General features: G+C 35.9%; 5 protein-coding genes across 5 annotated transcripts; 3 read left to right on the top strand and 2 right to left on the bottom strand.

The window, feature by feature from the left end:
• Positions 1–1,258: 1,258 nt before the first annotated feature.
• Positions 1,259–1,981, top strand: LOC149737531 (bifunctional 3'-5' exonuclease/ATP-dependent helicase WRN-like). Its single transcript, XM_089874978.1, has one exon. It carries the CDS (start codon positions 1,259–1,261, stop codon positions 1,928–1,930), a length of 672 nt encoding a protein of 223 aa, XP_089731104.1. The 3' UTR covers positions 1,931–1,981.
• On the top strand, positions 1,980–11,319 carry LOC149737530 (cullin-2-like). The gene is made up of 18 exons (XM_089874966.1): positions 1,980–2,155; positions 2,653–2,755; positions 3,003–3,046; positions 3,380–3,533; positions 4,148–4,327; positions 4,601–4,711; positions 5,145–5,307; positions 5,485–5,609; positions 5,962–6,129; positions 6,414–6,539; positions 7,074–7,304; positions 7,611–7,685; positions 8,005–8,109; positions 8,546–8,713; positions 9,447–9,599; positions 9,911–9,973; positions 10,380–10,498; positions 10,832–11,319. Exons 1-18 carry the CDS (start codon positions 2,046–2,048, stop codon positions 10,842–10,844), a joined length of 2,211 nt encoding a protein of 736 aa, XP_089731092.1. The 5' UTR covers positions 1,980–2,045; the 3' UTR covers positions 10,845–11,319.
• Positions 8,545–12,778, bottom strand: LOC149737529 (uncharacterized). The gene is made up of 3 exons (XM_089874984.1): positions 12,627–12,778; positions 12,075–12,215; positions 8,545–11,760 (listed from the first exon to the last, which is right to left on the bottom strand). The coding sequence occupies exons 1-3, from the start codon at positions 12,670–12,672 to the stop codon at positions 11,600–11,602; spliced, it is 348 nt and encodes a 115-aa protein (XP_089731110.1). The 5' UTR covers positions 12,673–12,778; the 3' UTR covers positions 8,545–11,599.
• A 567-nt stretch (positions 12,779–13,345) lies between these two features.
• On the bottom strand, positions 13,346–16,574 carry LOC149737528 (uncharacterized). Its single transcript, XM_089874986.1, has 3 exons — positions 16,412–16,574; positions 14,481–14,616; positions 13,346–13,841 (listed from the first exon to the last, which is right to left on the bottom strand). The coding sequence occupies exons 1-3, from the start codon at positions 16,506–16,508 to the stop codon at positions 13,766–13,768; spliced, it is 309 nt and encodes a 102-aa protein (XP_089731112.1). The 5' UTR covers positions 16,509–16,574; the 3' UTR covers positions 13,346–13,765.
• Positions 16,575–18,832: 2,258 nt separating this feature from the next.
• On the top strand, positions 18,833–19,506 carry LOC149737527 (uncharacterized). Its single transcript, XM_089874985.1, has one exon. It carries the CDS (start codon positions 19,085–19,087, stop codon positions 19,418–19,420), a length of 336 nt encoding a protein of 111 aa, XP_089731111.1. The 5' UTR covers positions 18,833–19,084; the 3' UTR covers positions 19,421–19,506.
• Positions 19,507–23,069: the final 3,563 nt, after the last annotated feature.

The raw sequence follows: 23,069 nt of genomic DNA, 5'->3' as shown, positions 1-23,069 counted from the left end.
GCTGGATCGGGAGAAAATTCTATAAATATGTTTTTATGACGAATATTAATATTCAGTTATAAAAAAAAGTTGAAATTAATTTTTATTTCGATGGGGATATCATGCTAGTGACCTACATAGTTGTATGCGTAAGTTATATTTTCGCAAAAAAAATCGAAAATATAATATTTATATGATTCAAGTTATGATCATACTTTTTTATATTTAACATCTATCCCCGCACTTTTTTAAAGAAAATAATGTTTCATATTTTAGGTATCACTTAGCGCTATAACATATTTGAAGCTGGATCGGGAGAAAATTCTATAAATATGTTTTTATGACGAATATTAATATTCATAATTAATATTTTTTCGAATTTTAAATTTTTCAATTTAGAATCGGTACCGCTGGGGTCTAGTTAGTACAGTGTCCAAATTTTAGGTTGGTGGCACCAGTAGAAGGTATCGAAAATGGCCGCTAGAATATCTGTATTCTAGGATCACCTTGGTGTTAGCAAATAGGGTTTGGAGGAAGACTCTTAACTAGCAGTCTAGCACCAACATAAGTTAGAAATTTGGGTAATGCTGTACATTTAACATGCTTTCTATTTTAAAAAATTACAGATATTTTTGTCAAGTTACATTAAGTGTGACCAAAATCATGTTTGAAAATATTCCAACACATATTGACTACCGTGGACAGAATTTTGCTGAACAACTGGGACAAGCAGTTTGTGGTCTTTTTGGTGTGATCGCTTTTATTGTTGGTTACCTGGCTCAAAGATTGTCGTACTCCATGTATGTTCTTCTCGTGGGTGTATTCGTTGCTAGCTTAATCACATTACCACCATGGCCAATATTTCAAAAGAACCCAATTGAGTGGCAAAAACCTATTACAGAAAATACAGACACTTCTCAATCTTCAAGTTCAAACGGGAAGAAACAGAAGTAAAATTTGGATCTTCAGAAATTTTGATCTGCTCAAAATGTGAAAGAAATCCATGTGATCTACACAATGCGATTTTAAAAGATTGTAAAAGGGAATTTTATAAAAACTTGTTTTAGTTTGTATATTTGTTGTGTTTTTGTTTAATGTGGTAGGATTATAGTACTGTTTTAATGTGCAAGTGCAATTATTGGTTTTATGCAAAATCGTTTTATCATTGCCAAATAGGATTGTGTTTTAAAGAGAATATTGCCAATGTGTTTTGTTTTATCCAGATGCAATAGTAGCAATAATACCTTTTACAAACCTAAACTGCACTGCCTGATAAAACATGAAAAGAACTTTACCTCTGTGGATGTCAAAGTCTGGAAAAAATCAGATATGCAGTGCTTTGCCAAACCTTACTTTACCAAACACTTGTAAATTGATTTACTCTCATGATGTGAACGATTGCTCTATTTTGTGCGATGAACTGCAATCAACTTTGGCTCCAAGCTCCGTAATCGGCTTTGATATTGAATGGCCTGTCAGTTATATTAAGGGGAAACGTGATATAACCGCCACCATTCAAATATGTCCAAATAAAAAACAATGTTTTGTCTTTCAAGTTTCAAAAATGGGAATGATTCCTTCCCCTCTGAAAAAGCTGATAGAAAGCACAGAAATAAAGAAGACTGGTGTTAATGTGATAGGAGATATGTGGAAACTTCACCGTGACTTTAATATCTTTCCCGATCACAGTCTCATGTCACAATCTTACATAGAGCTTTCACATTTTGCGTCAAGTACTATAAATAGCTCACAAGGCTGGAGCCTTCAAAGGCTGTGTCAGTATTTTCTTAAGTCCGACTTATCTAAAGAAAAGAACATTCGTTCAGGCGATTGGGCCACATTTCCACTGTCTGAAGACCAACTATATTATGCAGCATTGGATGCTTATGCAAGTTTACTCGTCTATGAATCAATTTTAAGCTGGAAACCTGCTAGTGCTCAGTTCTCTTAATTCTTACTTTTTATCATCTTCATTTAATCTTTTAATCAAAATATTAAGCAGTTAGGTACTTTTGTCAATAATGGGTAATAAAAGCTGATAAACCTCAGCAAAGTGAGGTTATAAGATGTCACGTCGGATTAATTTCGACGAAACATGGGGCAGATTGTCGGACACCGTGCAGAAGGTCATCACGGCTGCTCCACTACCACGGCCTGTGTGGAATGACAAGTTCTCGTATCCTTTGAAAAACCAACACATTATACTTTTGTAAAAAATATATATATATATGTTTATTTCATAGGTGTAATGTTCCTTGGTTGACTTGTCATTTTAACTTTTGAAACAGGGATGATTTGAAATGTTTTTAGCATAAAACACTTTTTACCCTGCTGTTAGGTGTATAAACAAAAGATAGAGCAAAGTATATTACATTGCATTTGTCACATTTTTTAATAAAATTTCCTATGTTTTGCAAATATAATTTAAAATAACTATTTTTTAACAATGACACCCCAGATTGCACCAAATTCAAAACAGGATGCATATGTATTTTTCATAATTTGTAACATTTAACATAACTGTATAGGATATGAAACACTAGAAACAGTAACACTGGGCAATATCTTGTGTTATCCGATTATCTAAATTTACATCATCCATATTTTTGCATTATAAACACAGTACACACAAAAACATTTATTTGGAAAAAATCCTTATCTACTAATTGACAGAGATATTTATTCGCTTTGCATCGCATACCCTGAAGCACTTGGTGAATCTTTGTATAAAGAAACTAAAACATTTTTAACTTCCCATGTTCAACATTTGTGTAAGGTAGGTTGGTAATATTGAAATTATGTGTAATGGTGCATGCACTCAAAAGCTGTTCAGTTGTATGTAATGGCATAGAGTTTGTAAAATATTATTTATTATGAATGTGCTTGGTGGGCAATGACAGTCATGCAAATTGTGTATTTAGTAAGGTTGTTAATTATATGCCACCTGTCCTTTATTTTAATCTCAATTCTCAACCTATTACCTGACACAATTCGTTACTAAGTTATTTTACAATCTTTTGCAGGATGTTTGTGCTCGTGAAACTGACTTATTGTCAAGCTATGCAAAGTAAGTGTGAGCATCAATGAGTGAGTGTGCCCATTCACAAATTACCACATCTATATATGAAACTTTGTGTATAATTATTTTTGTGGATATTTTTAATCTATGGGTTCGAGCAAGGGTCGCGCCCAAACATTAAACAAAGACAGTCTCTTACCTAATAGTAACAGCTTCAAGTCCTAAACCCATACCATCCGTGTTGGAAGCAAACCTGCACCATGTCAATACACCGGGGGCAACGGGGGGGATTTCATCCTAGCCCTCAAAGTTTTATGTTTACTAATTATTATACTACCCGTCCCTTCAGATCATTTCTCTTAATTACCAACTCTTCCATAGGCACTGGAAAACATACAGTCAAGGAGCGATGTACTTGAACCTACTATACCACCATTTCAACCACCAGTATGTACGGAAGTCCAAACAGAGTGATGTAGATATCGAATATGGTTTCGTTGTAGATGACAAGGAACAAATGCTCGAGATAAAAGATGTAAGGTTTTGTATTAAGATATATACAAATATACAATATACTCATCTGCTTTTTCCAATAAGAGACTGATGGTGTCATTGATGTTATGTGCTAAAGGTGTCCCATCTTACCCTAGAATACTAAACACTTATTTCAACAATTACCATGAATGTTTGGCTTGAACATTGTGTTAATATTCAAATTAATTTTCAGAAATTGTAATGTGAGATGTCTAAAACAACATATTGTGTGTAGATGTAATTAATATGTAAAACAATCCTTATGCATTCTGTCCAGCTGTTCTGTATTTAATCATTTTATGAAAGATTTCTAGTAAATTGGTTGCTTGTATGTAGGAGAAATAACATAGGTTTTGGCACCAATTTATAAACATTACAAATTTAAGTATAAAAGTGTTTTAATAAGATCTTAGAAAGTGGAAGGCCAACCCTTTTAGTTTCACCCCGGTATTGTACCAATGTTGCATATTTATGATATGTGTACTGTTCCAAAAATGTGACTTAGTTTTATTTCACTGCAAAATGTGACTTTCTTTTCTAAATAGTGCCTTATTATTCTCTAAAATGTGACTTTAGTAGTTTCCAAAATGTGAATTAATTTTACCGAACTTCCAGCTTGCAATGGAGGCATGGAGAGAAGGAATGCTGGAACCTTTACAACATCGGTTGGTCTCCACCATCCTTAGGGACATAGCAAGGGACAGGGAAGGGAAATTAGGTGGGGAGTCGGTACATCAGGTTGCTTTGTACTCCTTGGTAGCTGTTGAACAACATAAGAAGAGAAATGCATTAAAGGTGTGTTTAAACTGGATCTATATTGTGTGTTTTTTAATTGAATTGATAGTGACTGTCACAGTGTGTTATGTTTTGTTTAGCTGCATTTAAATAGTTTCAAACTGTATTGCATTGATGTATTTTAAAGTGGGGACAGTTTGTTGCTTTGTTTTGTAAAGTTGTGTTATTGTGTATACTAGTTCAGGGCTGTAGGAGAAGCGTGAAATGGAGCGACTGGTCACTCTGTATCCCACTAGTTGCCCCACTGATTTTTAATTAAAATACTTCTTGCAGTATTATGAAGATGTGTTTGAGAAATTATTCCTTCAAGAGACTGGTGACTTCTATCGAGCAAAAGCTTTAGAGTTACGTGATGATTCTACTTGCTCGGAATACATGAACAAGGTGTGAAATAAGTATATTACTTTGTATATCGGGTTTCTCTAAATAAACCTATGTTCATTTGACCAAATATTCACATTCAGGGTCAAGTACTACGAAATACATACCAATAAAATCAAATAAAATTTTAGTTTTTGTCAGTTATGCATATAGCAACACTTGATTCTGAGTGGTCTAACTCCATGAGCATTACATCTGGGTCAGATTCATTCAATTCATTATAGCTAAACATATGTTCAGTTATATTTGAACACATTGCCACCTTAATGATAAATCAACAACCTTTTAATAAATTCTCAGTACTCTTAAAGACCTGGGGAATTATCCCAAAGTACTGTAGTGACAGTTGAAAAACATATCTTCAGTTAATAGTTATCGAACCCCAATATTTTCAACCTTTTGATAAATTAACAATCTAATAATAAATACTCCACAGATCCTGAGCCTCCTCACAGATGAAGAGATGAGAAGCCGAAGGTTCCTCCATATTTCCTCTTACAAGAAGACAACATTAGAATGCCAGCAACGAGTTATTATCGACCACATTAAATTCCTACAAGCTGGTTGTCGACAAATGATACGACATAACTCAGCCACTGGTTAGTGTAAACTCTTTACTTTATAGCAAGTTCACTTTAAAGACATTTATTAAGTCTATATATTTGACAACTTTAGTGTAACGCATTTTTACAATGTCACCCCAGATATTACTTAAAGTTTTAAATACAAAACACCTATGTCTATAACCCATACATACAAACTCCTCCACCCCCCAGACCTCCACCACATGTACATGCTGCTTAAATCTGTTTCCAATGGACTTACACATATGGTATCAGAGTTGGAGGCGCACATCAAGGAAACAGGTCTCGATCTTGTCAAGGGAATTAAGGAAGGAAACGTAAGAACCATTAACACAAACAAACCACAGTAGTAAATTACACTTATTGCCATACTGTTTTGTAAACATTGATTGGTATAGCTGTTTCAATTTAGTGTAAATTAAATAGGGTATTTATGTTATTTTTTACCATAAAAGTGTATTAAAATTACAGTGCTTGGATTATTAAGTTTCTGCATCCCTTCAATCCCAAACATCAGTCCTTTAAATAAACATAAGTTTCCAATGTAGCTTTCTGGTTTGTCTTACATCTCATGCTTTTGTCCTGCTTGTTACCCATCACTAAATATGCATAATACAAAATATAGTATTAGCCATTTTAAGTAATAACCTCTCTAAAATACACGTACAGGTACCGTTACAATTCGTTGAAACAATTCTGGAAGTACACAAGCGTTTTCATGACGTCATACGTGACACATTTCACTCGGACAAACTTTTTGTGTCGGCGCTCGACCGCGCATGTACAGCCGTGGTCAACTACAGCGACCCCAAGCAGCAATGCAGGGCACCGGAACTTGTAAGTTTTGTTTATTTTTCTACGAGTTTAAGGTTCGACAGCTTGGCACGCTATAAAACCTAAGATTTTTTTGGCTCATTACCCCAACACCCACTGTGCTCGCGCATTCACTGTGTTAAAGCCTTTTGTTTAAGTTTTGTTAAATAATGGTTCAATAAGCCTAAGTCAGTTCTACTAATGAATTTCGCATGGCAAATGTAATTTGCTTGGGTTAATTTTGTATGGTTTACAACATCACAATAAATTTATCCTCTATGTATTTTATGAATATATTCATACACCAGGTTTGTAAATACTGTGATGCGATCTTACGACGTTGTACAAAAGGTCCGAGTAACGACGCTGATGAAAAACTTCAAAGCTCAATCCTTGTGTTCCGATATATTGATGAAAAAGATGTTTTTCAAAAAGTCAGTTATTGTTTTATAGGATGCATAAAACACTGATTTCTCTTTGGTTTTAATACATCACAAACATCCTATATTCATATGATACAATTGTCTTCTAATTTAATCAGTTCGTTGGGTAAAAATACTCCAACTGATTATATTAACACCAAACTAATATCCATATCGGCCGTAGCTCAGAGGATTTCAAGGGCTTTACGATAGCAATGCTGTCGCATATGGGTGTCTGTGTACTTGGGAAAGACACTTAACTGCAATTTCTTCAACCCAGTATTGTGGGTTGTCTGAATTATCAGCCATACTAAAAAAAGACATTCAAACGTATTCAATCACCTACCGAGTTACATATGCGGTATCTCGTAAGCAGACAAGAGGTGTTTAAAACGAACACCTGTTATAATGACTGTCGTTGCCTCTTCATGCTAGGATAAATAAGTTTCATTCAGCCACAAAGTTACGTATGCGGTAATTCGTAAGGAGACACAAGGTGTATGGAATGCACGCAGGGATAAATAAGTAACATCCCCCTTACCACAGTTCTACAGTCGTGCGCTTGCAAGAAGGTTAATTCACAGCCCATGTGCAATGGATATGGAAGAAATGATGATCAACCGCTTAAAGGGGGTATGTGGGTACGACTTCACATCCAAACTACACTGCATGTTCACTGATGTCAGGTTAAGCACAGAACTTGGGAAGAAATATCAAGAAACTGTGGCCAAGACGGAAGACTCATCACAACCCAGTATAAACGTTAATGTGTTACAGGTTGGTGTTTCATATTATTCGTTTCAATGGTATATATCTACCCGTAAAAGAATGCGATTTAAAAAGTCTGTTTATGACATAAAGTTTTGCCATGTCTTGCGTTTTTGTTCTATTTTATGTAGGTGAGTTCCTATAGTGTGGCAGTCATGGGACCAGAGATTTAGGCCAGAGTTGGTCTCTTACCCCAACACCCAGGGTACAATAACCCATTTAGTGCCAACTAGAAAATGACTTCTATGTCTCAGTAACAATATTGAGCATCGAGTATCTGAATTTCCTTATTATAGTGTTGAATATTTATAACAGGCAGGAGCGTGGCCACTCACTGCAAATCAAGTCGAATTTGTTCTCCCAGAAACTCTCCATAGATGTTTGAAACAAGTAAGTATATGTTGGTTTAATAAACAATAACAATCAAAAGTTACATAACTCGTAAATGGGCAGGAGGTGTTTAAAACAGAACGCTAGTGTTATAACGACTGTCATTGCTTAGCCACGTGAGGATAAATAAGTTACATTCATTCAAATGTTTTCTTATATTTTGAAATAGTTTTTTTTTAAAAAACATGAAATTAAATAAGGTTATATGCATAAGCACAATTTAGAAATACCATTGAGAACACCAGCCCAACACTTGCAATACACGCACAGTATAAACAACTTTCAATTTAACGAACAATCTTCTTCCTATTCCTTCCAGTTTGAAGAGTTTTACAACCACAAGTTTAACGGTCGTAACTTAAGTTGGTTGCATCATCTTTCACAAGCTGAAGTTCGTATTAACTTTACAAGCAAACCTTATTTGGTAAGATTCAGAAATATGTCATAAAACTATATATAGTACTGTGGCAGAAGATGAGACACCTTTAGCACATAATATCTAAATATCCTGATTGTATTTTAAAGTTATTCAAACAATTAATAAGGGTTTATGGGAGTCTTGAGGATGCGGTTTTATAATTTTTTTAATATTCTTTATTTACTACCAAATAAGACAAGAAAATAGAGTAAAAAGGTATCCCTTCTCTCGCCCCCCATACTATATAGACTGTATGTTTGTGCTACCAGGTATATTATAAGCCTGAAATAGATGTAATTTATAATTGTTCCTGCAGAAGCATTTTGATTCTGTCTGTCACGTATTTCATAGCACCAGATCCTTACTGTATTTCTTAACATTCAACTCTATGAGCATCAGATTCTGGAACTTATTACACTTGCATTCATTCATATATTTCAAGGTATCCATGTCAACCTACCAGCTTGCAATCATCCTTTTGTTCAACGAATCCACCGAACTAACTGTGTCCGATATTTCACAAAACACAAAGTTAAAAGACAAAGATTTGGAACGAAACATCGCTGCGTTAACTGATGCAAATATATTGTTGAAAACTACGCAAGAAAAGGTGAACAATTTATAATGAATAGCTACCTTTGTATTGTTGAATATAAGACCTGACGTTGTATTTGCTGTGAACCCTTCAAATTTGAGTGTTTGCTACATACTTGTTTTCAGGTCTAACATTTTTATCATAAATTTTAGTTATCATAAGTGCGAGTTAATGATAAACGTTAGTTGATCATAAACGAAAGTTATCATAAATATTAATTATCACAAATATGAGTTTATAATAAACGTTAGTTTAACATAAATATGAGTTTTTAAAAAAACAGAGTCCCCAGCAACAGCCACATATTACGAAATTTCCTTCCCCGTCATAAAATACACGATTCTGTGGTTTCCCCAAGTCTTTGTCACTTTCTCCCATTGTGTGGTTGGGTTAAAGTTTAGTTTTTCTTTGTGTGCGTTACTATATACCATGGTTAGGGGAATTTTTCAACAACAGTTTTGGTGTTTGCTTTTCCCTTATATTGGCTTCAGAGCTTTTGTATGCGTATGTGTCTTTGGTAAGAGGTTTAACGGCAATCGCTACAACCCAGAGGTCCGTTTTGTCCATCTCCAACCTAGTGGTCCCAAATTTTCAGCCGTACAAAATTCAAGAAAATATAACTTGTGAAAAAGAATAAGCATACACGGGGTCTGTAAAACAGAACACCTGTGGTATAACGACTGTCATTTCTGCTTTACACGAGGGTAAATAAGTTATATTTATTCATTTAATTATATTTTTTAAACAGTTAGAGGACATGAGCGTAATTCGTGTAAACAAAAAATTCTCCAACAAACGAACCAAGTTTCGTGTTGCGTTCACCCAAACACAGAAGGAGCAATCCACGGAGGTACAACAAACTCACACAGCTGTGGCGGATGATAGGAAGCTGTATTTACAGGTTTGCCTCAAAAACTCTATGTTATATGCTTAATTTAACTCAATCACATATGGCTAGTTGTTTAATCTTGTAAGAAATGTAGGTATAGCATGTATAGGTCTTACCATTGCAATAAACAGGTTTGCTTGAAAACTGTCGTATAAATATATTTAAGTCAAAAAAAATTTTAGTGCATGAAACAGATCACCCATGTTATAATGACTGTCTTTGCTCCTTAACGTGAAAATAAATAACACTGGCATGCCGTGGTACCTGAGATTTAGGCCATAATTGACTTAACCCTGTGTTTATGTTATTGTGGTTGACTACAGGCAGCTATCGTACGAATAATGAAGGCAAGGAAGGTGCTTCACCATAACACGCTTATGGAAGAAGTAAGCTGTTTATATTTGATCATCTTTATGAAACAAAAACACCGAAATATGTCATACTTTTATTTAACACTACTCAAGTTTTAAGCATGTTTTTCTTGACTGCAGTTTTGCAGAAAATTACATTTTCTTTGTTGGTTTGATTAATTTAAATCTTCGATAGCATATGTTTATATTTTTATTACTTATAAAAAGACACAAAATTACCAGTTTGCTATAAACAATGAAAATAAAATAGCGTTCAGTGTAATAAAATATATAAATACCTTTTAAAATTTTACACATTTTATTTTATAAATATTGTTAGGTTATCAATCACTTTTTTTATTTTTATTCACTGTTGTTTTTGTATTAGGTTTAATTTTGACTAAAAACTATTTAGTTTAATTACTTATTCAAATTTTTCTAGGTCATCAACAAGTCTCGTATTCGATTTACGCCAAGTGTTAGCGCCATCAAGCGGTCAATAGAAGCACTTATAGAGAAGAGTTATATCGAACGATCACCTGACTCACCAGATCAGTACAGGTGATGTGAGCAACTAAAGAAAATCCCCCTCGCAATTGTTTGTTTTTATGATCTTGGCGCAGCGGTTAGAGCGCCCAAATGTAAACCATTGGTTATGGGTTCTATGTGTGATGTTGCTATCACTGTTGGTGTATTAGTCCTTGGACAGGTTGTTACCAGCAAATCCTAATGATGCCTTACTGTATGGTAGACAAAATGTGGGTCCTTTATCACAAAACAAACTCCAGAAAATGTCTTCTACACTTATAAACACCTGGCAGCCACATACATACATTAATATTAGTTTGCAATACTTTCTGGATTTTGTATTAACTTTCTTAATATACTATATAGATACTTGGCTTGAAGTGAAAGCATCCTAAGAAGCACAATGCTTGTTGAAAGTGACGGAAAGCACCAAAGATCCCACGACATGAAACTTACTGTTTCCTGCAGTTGAATACCTGGTGCTTGGTTGCAAGGAATTTCACTTAAAAAGCTCAGAAACCTTAAACTTACTCATACTTTCATATTGCACAATATCTCTATCACCACCGAGTTTATAATACAAAGTATCCACTATAATACACTACAGCATCTCAGTTCGCTAAACAATCTTCAAAATCTTTCTTTAAGTTCCATATTGGTTGAAATTATTTAAATTTAAAAACAAACCAGTCGCTCCGGGCGCTGTTTTAATGTTTCTTCTCCTGCCATTTAAACCACAACTTGCTTTTCAGTTTTCGTTATATTTGTTTGCTGGTATATTCGAATTAAATTATAAACATTTGCTCCAGTGGGCTGTGCAAAAAAAACATTAAAAAATACATTTGTGCAAAATATTTACCGCGGAAACTGTTGTAAAGAGTTTAAAACTTTCTTGGATATAATTAGAAAACGAAGATTTTACTGCAAACAGTTCGTTTAAATATGTAACCAACACAGTGGAAATATTGAGAAAAAAAAATTAGTTGTTTGAACTGTTAAAACTATTTAGAACTAACGTTTATTGCTACAGATTTACATAAAAGTTCATTGCAAAGAAAGCACATTGCGTAAGCAATTTGGTATAATAATTAACATTCAATGAAATCTACGTTTTACTTTACAATGTTGCCAGATTTACAAACGCACCATACCACGGAACTTGTTACAACCTTCACCTGTGCAACACTGCTGTTGACATTGTGGTGTATTGAGTGTTGGAGTTGCTGCCAATGTATTACAGAACTGGGTGCACACGGAGTAGGTGGTGCATAATCCCTCTTGGTAGCGAACCTTTTCTGCAAAAACGGGTTGTGTATAGTAGGTTAGGGAGGTATGGTACGTTTCATTCTATTTTATTGTCCCATTTGGTGGTAAACAAAAAATGTTTCCAGATTTATGTAACCGAATCCTCACAACTGTAAAAGAGCGTTGTTTGTTGTTTATCACACGTTTAGGAAATACGTGAAATATTTTTTAAAGATACCCATTTGACCTTATTGTACTTTAGCGTGGTGTCGCCACTGAACAAAGCCAAATTATGGTTTAAGGCTCCTTTAACTTCTGTTCCCAATGTGCACACAATATATATTGGCAGAGCTATAAAACTTACCATTGGTGCTGAGTACACTTGTCCATGATAAAGTGGCGCAATGTGTTTCGTTCCCAGGACATGCAGATGGGGGTGGTTGGTCCAATTCTGGAAGTCCGTTATAATCGTTCACCACGTACATGTAGCAGTCAAGACATTGCGCTGTAATATATCATTGCAATAACTTTCTTTTACTAACAGGCAGGATAAAAAATAATATTTTCGGGTTCTCAGGTATAAAAAGGTAATTTTATTACAAATACCAAAGGAGCCGAAAACGACTATATTAATGTAAACTGCTTGGGTTAGGAAAACGGGACACCTTTTGCACATAATATCCAAATATTCTGATCGTGTTTTAAACAATTAACAACGGTCAATGGGAGTCGTGAAGACAAGATTTTATAATTCTTTGAATGGTCTTTGTTTACTATTGAATGTTACGAGAAGTAGAATAAAAAGGTGTCCCTTTTTTCCCACCCCACTATAACATACAAACAAGCATATTCATAAACTAATGTCTTGGCGACAGTTAAATTTCGTAACCCCTGAATTATTATTAAACGTACTTACCTCCGCATACAAAAGCCAAGACGGCGAGCAGTAAATACATTTTCATGATTGAACTATAAATTTAAACTAAAATACCAGAAGTAATTTTAGATACTGCTGTAAACGATTACAAAATGGTTTGTATTATATAGTAGGGTGGGAAAGTTGGAACACATTTTCATTCTGTTTTATCGTCCTATTGACAGTAAACAAAAAACATTTGAAGAAATATAAAACCGTATCCCAACGACTCTTATAGACTGTTGTTAGTTGTTTAAAACACGATCAGAATATTTAGATATTATGTGCTCAAGGTGTCCCAGCTTCCCCCACCCTACTATATACCTATATATTTTTCAGTTTTAGCAATAAGTGATTAACAACTAATGCCATTTCAAAAACTACCTAACATCATTAACTCATCACCCCATTCTCAGTTAAACATGCAGCTAAACTAAGCTCAACGCTGTTCTACCACGTCGCTATAGATCGCGATCTTTTATGTACCTTGGAGGCGGTACCGAATTAAAGCCACTTTTTTCTGTCGCATCTGCGGTGAAACAGCAGACTTGAATCTGGAAGCCTATGGCAGAGCAAACAAAAGCAAATGCCACCGATTTGAGGCGACCTTGTTTTGACCGAGTCTAGCATTTGCCAAGAACTTTGGTAGACTTTACTTAACTTCTCGCCAAAGTCGTTTAACTTCTTGTAACTGAATTTACGACAGTTGGGACAAAGCGTTACCGTGTGCGCTCATGATTTATATTTGATTTTGTGCAAGAGTTCATAAATGATCAACAGTTACAAAGAAAGGATATAGTTTGGGGTGCGTATGACTCCAAAGGACCTACGTAGATGTAAAACCTCAACAATCAACTTTGCGGGAAATTTAATCATTTGGAGTTCTGTTTGAGCAATGGGTGGACCTGCACGGATACATAATTGCCTTATGACGCGTGTTGAATTGCTTTGGAATAACGCACGCACTCTTATTAAATATAATGTGGCGAGTGGTGGTATTATATAATATGTGAAAAGCAGGGCGTCGGTGATTGTTTGTTTCAGCTGCATGGGTTTCTTCTTCGTCATTAGTTACTTGACTGTATGCTCGTTTGGCAAGTAACGGTCAATAACAGACCGAGGTGTGGGCCCGGTCATTTCTAAGGTATGAGAGGCCCATTGCTGTGTGAATCTCCCACGGAAACTTCTAGTAGAACAGGCTGTTTCTTCCCATGCCTGAAAATGTTTTATGAACTTGGTACGTGTTTTACGAAATATTATATATATAAATATATATTAGGGGGAAGATGGGACACCTTTTTTATATTATTTTCTCCTGCCATTTGGTAGTAAACAAAGAACGTTTAAAGAATTATAAAACCGTATCTTCACGACTTCCATGGACCGTTGTTAATTGTTTAAAACACATTTAGAATATTTGAATATTTTGTGCTAAAGGTGTCCCATCTTTTCCTACCCTACTGTACCTCCTAGCTTCAACGATGAACAAATTTAAACTTAAACTTTAATAAGTAACTAAGGAAAAATCGACCAGACATTGTGTGTTTGGGTAATCACGGATAAAACCGGAACCACGAGTTACGCAATCCCAGATAACATAGTCTCTTGGGCTAAACGGAGAACGCATGGTATCCCATATTTCCTAATCGTATTTTCAACTCTAGTTTAGAATCACATTTAAGAATATGGTTATCGTTCTGTAAATATTCTTTGTTTACTACCAAATCGGTCAATAAAAGAGAATAAAAACGTGAACCTTTTCCCCGAACATGCTACACACACAGATTCCTAAACGATTAGTTAGTGGCAAGTATCAAACCGTAGTATGCTGCAAGAGCAAACCACCAAACTCACCCAACCACAATTCTGTGAATTTTTAACTTCAGTTCTTCTGTGACGTAGCCGTCACGTGGCATGACGTATCTCACAAAGACGATCCAACTCAAATATAGGAAAACCATTGATATCACAAACATAACGGCGTAGAACACTGGAAAGCAGGAAATACATTATGTAGCAAAGCGAACTTAATTGTTGATTATAGACGCGAATAATTAAATATTCAATAGGCGTAGATTTACAACATTATAGTTTGACTTTGGTATGCATATGACCATTTACATTTTCGCATTGCGTATGGTTTTAGCACGTCTAAGTTTATTGGAAATATAGAAAAACCAGTTACATTTTCTAGTCCGCTATGTTAAAGCATAATGCTGACGCTTAAAAGTGGCTGTACACAGTATTCTTGCGAAGTCGTATGCAAACCCATTACCGAGTTTCGCATGCGGCAGCGAAATCCGGACACTGTGTACAGCCACCTTAAGAAAGATTATCTTCTAGCACGAAGTTTGGGCAAAGATTAATTCGGGTGAATGCACTCGTATAATGTCAAACAGTAAACCGGTATTTGATCTTTTAAACCAGGCAGTTCAAAGCTCGGCACAACAAGTTTCAGATGACTGGTAACCTGAACTTTTTGTCGGTTTTGAGACCGGTTGCCCACAGCAACACAGGGGTAAAGTTATCTCGTTAAATTGGCCGTTGCAGAACTAAACCTAAAGGATCAGCCGTGGAATTTTAACGATCTAGTCACTTCTAGTGTAATTAGTTGTTGGGGGAAGCGCGATGATTGATACGCAAGGAACTTAAGTCGGGAAAGAGAGCGTAAGTTAGTAACATGATATTCCTACAAAACAGCACCGCGGAAACTTCGTATAGTACTGTGGGGTAAGATGGATGTCATTGGCAAATAATATCCCAAATTTTATAATCGTGTTTTTAACCATTGACACGCTTTATAGGCTCATGAGGATATGGTTGTAAAATTAGTTTGATATTCTTTTTTATTAATATTAAAGTTGGATGATACAATAGAATGACAACATGGTCTATCTTGTCCTCCTAACCTACTACATTTAAGTCTTTGAACTAAACATGTACAATTTAAATAGAGGCCAAAGCAATAAAACACTTATACAAAAGCAAGATTTAGTTTTCTATATTTTCTAGGTTTATATTTCTACAAATATTGTTGTTAACTATTATACATAGCAAGACGCATTTTTTTAAATGTAAAGTTATTTACGTTTCGTAACTTCGTTACAAGGTTTCTACACTGTTAGTTTAAACCAAACAAACAAAGAACATCCATTTTCCACGTCGACTTGGTCCTCGTGATTTAAAAAGGTTTTTTAACTGTCTATATATTGCAAGACAGATAGGAAACGTACATCGCCGCGTAATCCCTTAATATACAAGCAATACGACTTGTTTTGTTTTCAGTTCGCCCTACTTACGGATCATTTTATTTTTCACACGCAATTTCTTTTGACCCGTTCTATCTTACTCTACACCACAAATAAAGAACGAGTGACAAAACTGTGTCAAGTACCTTGAAGCGGAAAATAATACAATTCCCATGAAGTCAATCATTAAGACGACGCCGACAACAAATAACATTTTAAATAAACCAACGTCTTAATGATGCCCACTTAATATGTAGATATAATAGGATGGGGTAAGATGGGACACGTTTTATTTTACTTTCTCGTCCTATTTGGTGGTATACAAAGAATGTTCAAAGTTATAAAACCGCATCCTCACGACTCCCACAGACGGTTGTTAATTGTTTAAAACGCGATCACGATATTATAAAAACATGTGCTGAAGGTGTCTCGTCTTTCTCCACCCTATACTATATGAATGACGGTATCGTTGAAGTGCAACAGCGAGAATACACTTATTATACACCATAGAAATAGCAAATTTTCGAGGTCGCTTACGGATTAATCCCATTGGTATGACGTCATCAGCAAGTTCTCCTCCTTTATTTCCAATAAATTCTTCTGTGACGTCACTATGGTTATACTCCTTTTCCATCTTTTAAGTTTCAGTGACAAACTCGATGTTATTTAACTTTTCCAACTGTAGAACGATGTAGATAGGTTAAATTAAGCAAATCTAAACTGGCCCCAACACATATTTTCTGGTCAGTTACAATATACACATCATACCATATATATGATAGGTACGTTTCAGCTTCTGACATCACTACAAAAGTATAAATTTTGAGAACCAGCACCAATTTTAACAGTGTTTTACCGCGGTTATAGCAATACACAAGGAAACTGTCTGCTTTGCGCCACTCCTATTTCCTGGTTTTAACTACTAGACCACTTCTGGTGTTTATTTCACCACAACTCGTGCCTGCCGACAACAGCTAACGCGTAAACGTAACAAGCATAACCAACTATTTATCATGCGGAGTTGACAGGCGGACACAGCTACACTGCAAAGCTCTTTCTTCTAGCACTCAGACTTTCAAAGCACCCACGAAGGTATTGAGATCTTTTTGTTATTGTTTTGCGGTGTAGCTTGTACACCAGAACCAGCTTTGTTGCGACATAGCGGTGAACGTTTTCTCTTCGGTAACTTGTGCATGCGAAGTACGGGTTTACGGTTTGAAATAAATAGCACAGCAGAATAAGTCAAGTACTATTATGCAATTTTATACTTTGGTCAAGGCACCAATCGTTATTTCATATCCGCTGTACTTTTAACTACCATAGCTGTTTTGATTCGGATTGGCAGTGGTACTCTAGCTAGCTACAGTTAACGCTATGTGGACGGAAATTATTAATTTATCAATTCCACCTCCACACCGTTCAGCACATCAGGTAATTGACGTTTTATCGCTCGACCTCGGTCGTATTGCGAACTACAACCCGTAAACGTGCCAACTTTGCAAAGAAAACACATTAAAACATCGTAAACGTCGCTTTTGGACGACCTCTTGCCGCAACCTGCGATCTGAAGAACAGGAAATTTAAACCACAATTTTGATCAGCGTGCGAAAAGAACTTGCAAAAAGCAATTGGAACAATCAGATTATGCATCGGTTTCCCTTCAATTGCATTTCACAGCAAATAATCAAAAGCAGACACCTTACTTTCACACAGTAGAACAGCTCTTGACTTTTATTTCCCCCCGACGTTTCGACGTCCTATATACAGGTCGTCTTCATCAGGCTAAATGACAAATAAATGCCAGAAGATCGTTTTTTTAAACAAGTGTAAATAAACCTGGCAGCAACCGAATATATTTTACAACGTAGCTTATCCAATATTGCAACGCCAAGTGTTTAGCATCTGCAACCCGCATGTCCAACTGTACAAATATCACCGAATATTTTACCGAGACGCTTAACGGGTGGTCCTGCCTATTCCGACACTGAAATATTTAGAAAACACTGGTGTCCGGTCTCCAGGCCAACTATTAACCGCATTTTCAACTTTTGCAGACAAGTGTCTGACGATATCCGCCACCCCGCCACCTAAACGGTATCTTATAAAGCAATATAACTTTAATGAGGTGAGAAACCTCATAAAATTTATCCACTTCCGTATTGTACAGCTGACTGCTTTAGCAGATTTCGTAACTGTCTATAACAGCATGCCATCCACCGTACGTGACTACAGGACATTCCTACCCCTGAATTTAATCAAAGTTATCCATCTGTCACGATAATTGCTTTAGTCCGTTTGCAGTCACCGACTTGCTAACGTAAGCTTATCTTTCTGACAAGTTGCACGTTCTGCCTTGCCTGACATATCCCAGGATTTGGAAGACTGTCAATCATTCGTGCTCGCTTTAAAAGTTTATAACTTCACTGAACACTGTGAACCGCAGTTATTTATATAAACTATAAAGCGATTGGCAACATGGATAAGAACGTGTTTGTGCAAGCGCTATACTCCACTATAACCATATGTAGCGTCGGATACAAAGAACGGAAGTTATTCTGATGAACGAAAACAGTGATCACCCGAAGAGATGAATGCTGTTTTGAATACGCTCACACCTGCAATACACACACGTTTGACACAACCCTGTCAGGTACATGTATAGTCGAGTGGGGAAGATAAGACACCTTTTCATTCTATTTTCTCATCTCTTTTGATCTAAGTACATTCAAAGAATTATTAAACCGTATGGTAATGGCTCCCAGACCGCTGCGTTAATTGTTTAAAACACGATGAGGATATTTGGATATTATGTGCTAAAAGTGTCTCATCTTCCCCCAACCTACTATATAGCTATATTCGAATGCATACCCTCACATATATACGTACTTGGATTTAACTCAACTATACCTCATTCGTCGCAGTTTACGAGCATGACATTCAACAGAAACTGCGACACAAACTCCCGAAACCCCACACGTCACACATAGCAAGGGAGTAATCAGCATCTTACTTTAACGTTGTGGAATTTTCCATAAAGCGACTGCAAGCAACGCAGCAATCGCCCTCCTATATTTAAAGTGTTGATTATTCGCATTCCGACGTTTTTCGTCGCGGTCGAGCTGCAGTTTCAACCACGTTTTATTCCCATACTCGTTTAGTTTGACTTAGAAGAAGTACGTTACACTTTAGTTTAAATCTGCAAGAAAGAAAATGGCTGCGACTTTAATTCGAGGCATGAACTATCATATGAAAATAAAGAAGTCTCTTAGAACGCAAGCAGTGACTTATATGTTCTCGGCCTCTTTAGCAGCAGGTGCCGTCGCTTACACTTTGATGTCTAAAGCCGACATTTCAATCAACCGTTGGGGCAACAAGAGACCGATGGACAAAGTGGATCCGACTCAACCCGAGCAAAAGTTGTTCACAGCTTTGGAGGAGGACAGGAGAAGGTATAAGATGGATGGAGCGGTGGACGGTCTACGAAAGGAGATTTACAAAGGGGTTGAATTCTACACCAGGTCACCTCCCTACTTAAAGACCAATTAACTTTCTATCCTTTTCTGTTTGTTTCTGTAACTTGATAGTTGATATATCAGCATATATTTCTCCGAATAAAAGAAAGCGCTACGGAATCGTTTTATATTGTGTGATCTTTGGAAATATAATATTGGTTAAAAAATAGGGTGGGGAAAGTTGGGACACCTTTTCATTCTATTTTCTCGTCCTAGTTAGTAGTAAACAAAAAACATTCAAAGAATTACAAAACCATGTATCCTCGGTGACTTCTATAGACCGCTGTTAATTGTTTAAACACGATCAGGATATTTTTTGGACATTATGTGCTAAAGGTGTCCCACCTTTCCCCACCCTACTAAATGCAGGTTTGATTTTCAACAATAAATAAACCGGTACGCGAACTTTACAGAAAATATGTCCGATATATGCTACAGCTCGAGAGTATTGTCAAAAACTTGTTTAGAAGGTCGGGTCATATTTTTGTGTATCGCAATGTCTGAACCATTCTTTGCTCTTTCTATAGCGCCGTTAACGGCAGTATTAAAACGTCTACATTGTACACGAGGGGGTGTTAAAGTATCGACTACAATGCTAGAAAATGGTGTTCGTTTTCAGACTGATTTTAAATTATCCAGCAACAAAACCATTAAAACTAAATGTAAATTAAGCTCCGGTTCATAATGATTTATGAAAAACTTAAAATAAATAAATAAATAAATACAACGTAAAATTTCCACACTTTTATTTAGGTGTCCTTATTCACTTTTCTGTGATCGAGAATGAGATTAAAGACATCAATGCGTTTAAAGTTTAAAATGTCACAGAAAAGACCCCACAAAGATTAAGTTACGTTTCTAATCCTCTTCAGACACTCGAATCAAGGAAAAGCAGTTTGTTCCTTGGTCTACTGCACTTCCTTTACTTGGTGTCGTTTACTTAACGTGGTCGCTTCATGTGTGGGAAACAGTGATGGAAAAACGATTATATCACTTGCTCGATTCTGAGTTAAATTTTGCAAATCTGAAGTCGGGCGATTCCCGTAACGAAATACCATCTAGGGTCAAGTGCTATACGAAATATATAACCGACAAAAATCAAGTCCAACGATTTGTTGCCAGTATATTGCCAGATTTATTCAATAGCACTTGTTGCTTTCACTTCCGTTTTAATTTTGTGTTTTGCGGTATTCGTAAAGTCCTGTATCTGCTCTGTTCTAATTTTTGTTTGTAAAACTGGTTGTTTTTGTTTCACTTTTTTACGCCCGGTTTTCCCCATGTTACTTTTTTAAAGACAAGTCAAGTGCTGATCACATATGTTTTTAAGTGAATTAATTTAGATTAAGTGTCGTGCATTAATATATCTGTTTTAAAATAGTATCACCGGGCATAGTAATAACGCTAATCCTTGAAAAGGCCAACTAGCATCAAGGTCCTGAAAATCTTTTGGAAGTTCGTATTGACAGGAGCTGTTCAAGGATTTCTAATCGATACGTCGCTTATCAGGGGAGCAGAGACCGTTGTCTTCGCCGCAGGAACTTGACTTACGCAAACTCATTAATCCTCCAACCCGAGATATGCGATGACGTCAAACAACTACGTCATAACCGAAGTTCAGAGCAACAAAGGCAATATTTCTGTTAACCTTGAATACATGCGGTGGCCGCTTGCGTATTTCGAAACTTGAAGGCGTCAATGCAATGATATTTATTTCCAATTTGGAAAACCTCACGCGTAGAGCATTCACTCATAACTGTCATGAGGTAAATTCTTTAACGCGATTACGAAATAACACCGTGATGTCGATAAGACTAGAACGTCGAAACGGAAGTACACAAATAAATGCAAGAAGAGCTGTTCGATAAAAACCAGTGTAATAGCCTGGCAGAAACAGTCCATGTATTCTAGAAATGTTTTGGTATAATTAAGATACTAAGAATCGCTGTTTTGCAAATGAACAATGGAATCTCTTTGCTCGACTGTTTCGATTTAAAAAGACTTGTGACGTCACAGCAGATACACATCTTAATACGCGGGAGAAACGATTCGCGCAACAGACTTCGAAACCGCTTTCCCGCATGATCCCATTCGACACCTAATGTTATTTGGGGAAAAGATCAACTTTCTGCTTCAAATTCCGAATTAGGAAGCTTACATCAGAATACTGTTTCCACACCGTAAATTAGTGGCGTGTTATCTGTTGTTTGAACAGTTTTGCTAGCAAGAATCAAACACGCAATTTCTTAGATCTAAATATGGGTGGACAACATCATGTATACGTGATAGTTATACTTGATAAATATCTAAAGTAATTTATCATAAACAGTTTGTACCTTGTTTTTTTACTGAGTTTTCGCATTCGGATCCAAAACAAAATAAACTGGACCGATAGTTAGTCGCTACTGTACATTAGAAAAAACAAATCAACAAAAAGTTGCAAGCAATTTAAAATTGCAGTTTTCAATCAGTTGCATATGATTGAAAGTTGGTAAATATAGACAAATGAATACACCCTCACATTGTGAACGACAAGTATTAAACAATGGAGAAATATGTAATATGACGTAAGTACTGGATGAGTATAGTAACGCACACAGACCCATCTTTTCTATAATTTATAGTAGTGGGGGAAATGGGACACCAAAGAACATTTAAAGAATTATAAAACCGTATCCTCACGACTCCACAGACCGTTGTTTAATTGATTAAAACACGATTAGGATATTTGGATATTATGTGCTAAAGGTGTCCCATCTTTCCCCACCCTAATATACTACAAATGATTTTTGGAAAAAATCCTAACTGTTATCGAAAAAATAATAAAACAATGAACTGTTTCTAAAATCGCGGTTCTATTGAGATTTTAATAATTCGTTTAAAGATTTATTCGGTTTTAGGAGAAACTTCATATCTGTTATCCAATATTTTTCCAGATAATTTTGCTTTACAAACTGGAACAAATAGTCAGATATTCCAGAAATATGAAGACAAAGATCCTTTGTGACGTCATGTCTCGCCCAGCCAATCCCGAGTACAGTAGAGCGTATTGTAAACTGCGGTGGTTTCAATTTGCTTAATCTACTGTGAGTCAGAACTTATTCAAGCAATAATGATTTGCGATATGAATAAAGTTGGGTGGGGTGGGGTAATATGGTTCATATTTTCATTCCGTTTCCTTTAATTTGGTAAAAAAGGACAACCATTTACAAATATATAACCGTATCCTTACAACTTTAAGAAGCGTTATTAATTGTTAAACACGATCAGAAAATAATATGGGATATTACGTGCTAAAGGTATTTTTCTTACCCCACAGTACAATATACCTTTTTTCTAGTGCAATGTTAATTCGTTTTAAACTACTTTCACTATTAAACTAACGCGTTTTCGAACCTTGCGTTTTGATTGTCAATGTAACACCGTTTACAATAACGACTTTAATCACTTAAAAATTGTGTAAAATCTTTCGTAATACTCGAAGATATTTTTAGTAATTCGCTTAAAATATGAACTTGATCTTGTCGAGTAAATAGAGACACCTACGTCATCTTGTAAACCTCAAATCCCCGAGTTCAACGTTCCGAAGACCGCATCTGTAATGTTCGAAAATAACTCGGATATGAAATACAAATATAATTTACACGCCCGTTTTCATTGAGTCTGTTGTACAAACTTTAGGAGAT

This window comes from Ciona robusta, chromosome 3, assembly GCF_009617815.1.
Source record: "Ciona robusta chromosome 3, ASM961781v2".
NCBI lineage: Eukaryota > Metazoa > Chordata > Ascidiacea > Phlebobranchia > Cionidae > Ciona > Ciona robusta.
The sequence above is the reverse complement of the archived record's forward strand: the minus strand, read 5'-3'. Positions and strand labels throughout refer to the sequence as shown.

What these genes read in the sequence shown, in the direction of transcription:
- LOC149737529 (XM_089874984.1), bottom strand. Translation starts at nt 12,672, where the DNA reads ATGAAAATGTATTTACTGCTCGCCGTCTTGGCTTTTGTATGCGGAG. An exon ending in CTTGGCTTTTGTATGCGGAG is followed by an intron (nt 12,216 to 12,626) that starts GTAAGTACGTTT and finishes GATATATTACAG; the next exon opens with CGCAATGTCTTGACTGCTAC. An exon ending in AAGTGTACTCAGCACCAATG is followed by an intron (nt 11,761 to 12,074) that starts GTAAGTTTTATA and finishes CCGTTTTTGCAG; the next exon opens with AAAAGGTTCGCTACCAAGAG.
- LOC149737528 (XM_089874986.1), bottom strand. Translation starts at nt 16,508, where the DNA reads ATGGAAAAGGAGTATAACCATAGTGACGTCACAGAAGAATTTATTGGA. An exon ending in CATACCAATGGGATTAATCC is followed by an intron (nt 14,617 to 16,411) that starts GTAAGCGACCTC and finishes CCTGCTTTCCAG; the next exon opens with TGTTCTACGCCGTTATGTTT. An exon ending in ATTCACAGAATTGTGGTTGG is followed by an intron (nt 13,842 to 14,480) that starts GTGAGTTTGGTG and finishes AAACATTTTCAG; the next exon opens with GCATGGGAAGAAACAGCCTG.
- LOC149737531 (XM_089874978.1), top strand. Translation starts at nt 1,259, where the DNA reads ATGAAAAGAACTTTACCTCTGTGGATGTCAAAGTCTGGAAAAAATCAG.
- LOC149737530 (XM_089874966.1), top strand. Translation starts at nt 2,046, where the DNA reads ATGTCACGTCGGATTAATTTCGACGAAACATGGGGCAGATTGTCGGAC. An exon ending in ATGTTCAACATTTGTGTAAG is followed by an intron (nt 2,756 to 3,002) that starts GTAGGTTGGTAA and finishes AATCTTTTGCAG; the next exon opens with GATGTTTGTGCTCGTGAAAC. An exon ending in TGAAAACTACGCAAGAAAAG is followed by an intron (nt 8,714 to 9,446) that starts GTGAACAATTTA and finishes TTTTTTAAACAG; the next exon opens with TTAGAGGACATGAGCGTAAT.
- LOC149737527 (XM_089874985.1), top strand. Translation starts at nt 19,085, where the DNA reads ATGGCTGCGACTTTAATTCGAGGCATGAACTATCATATGAAAATAAAG.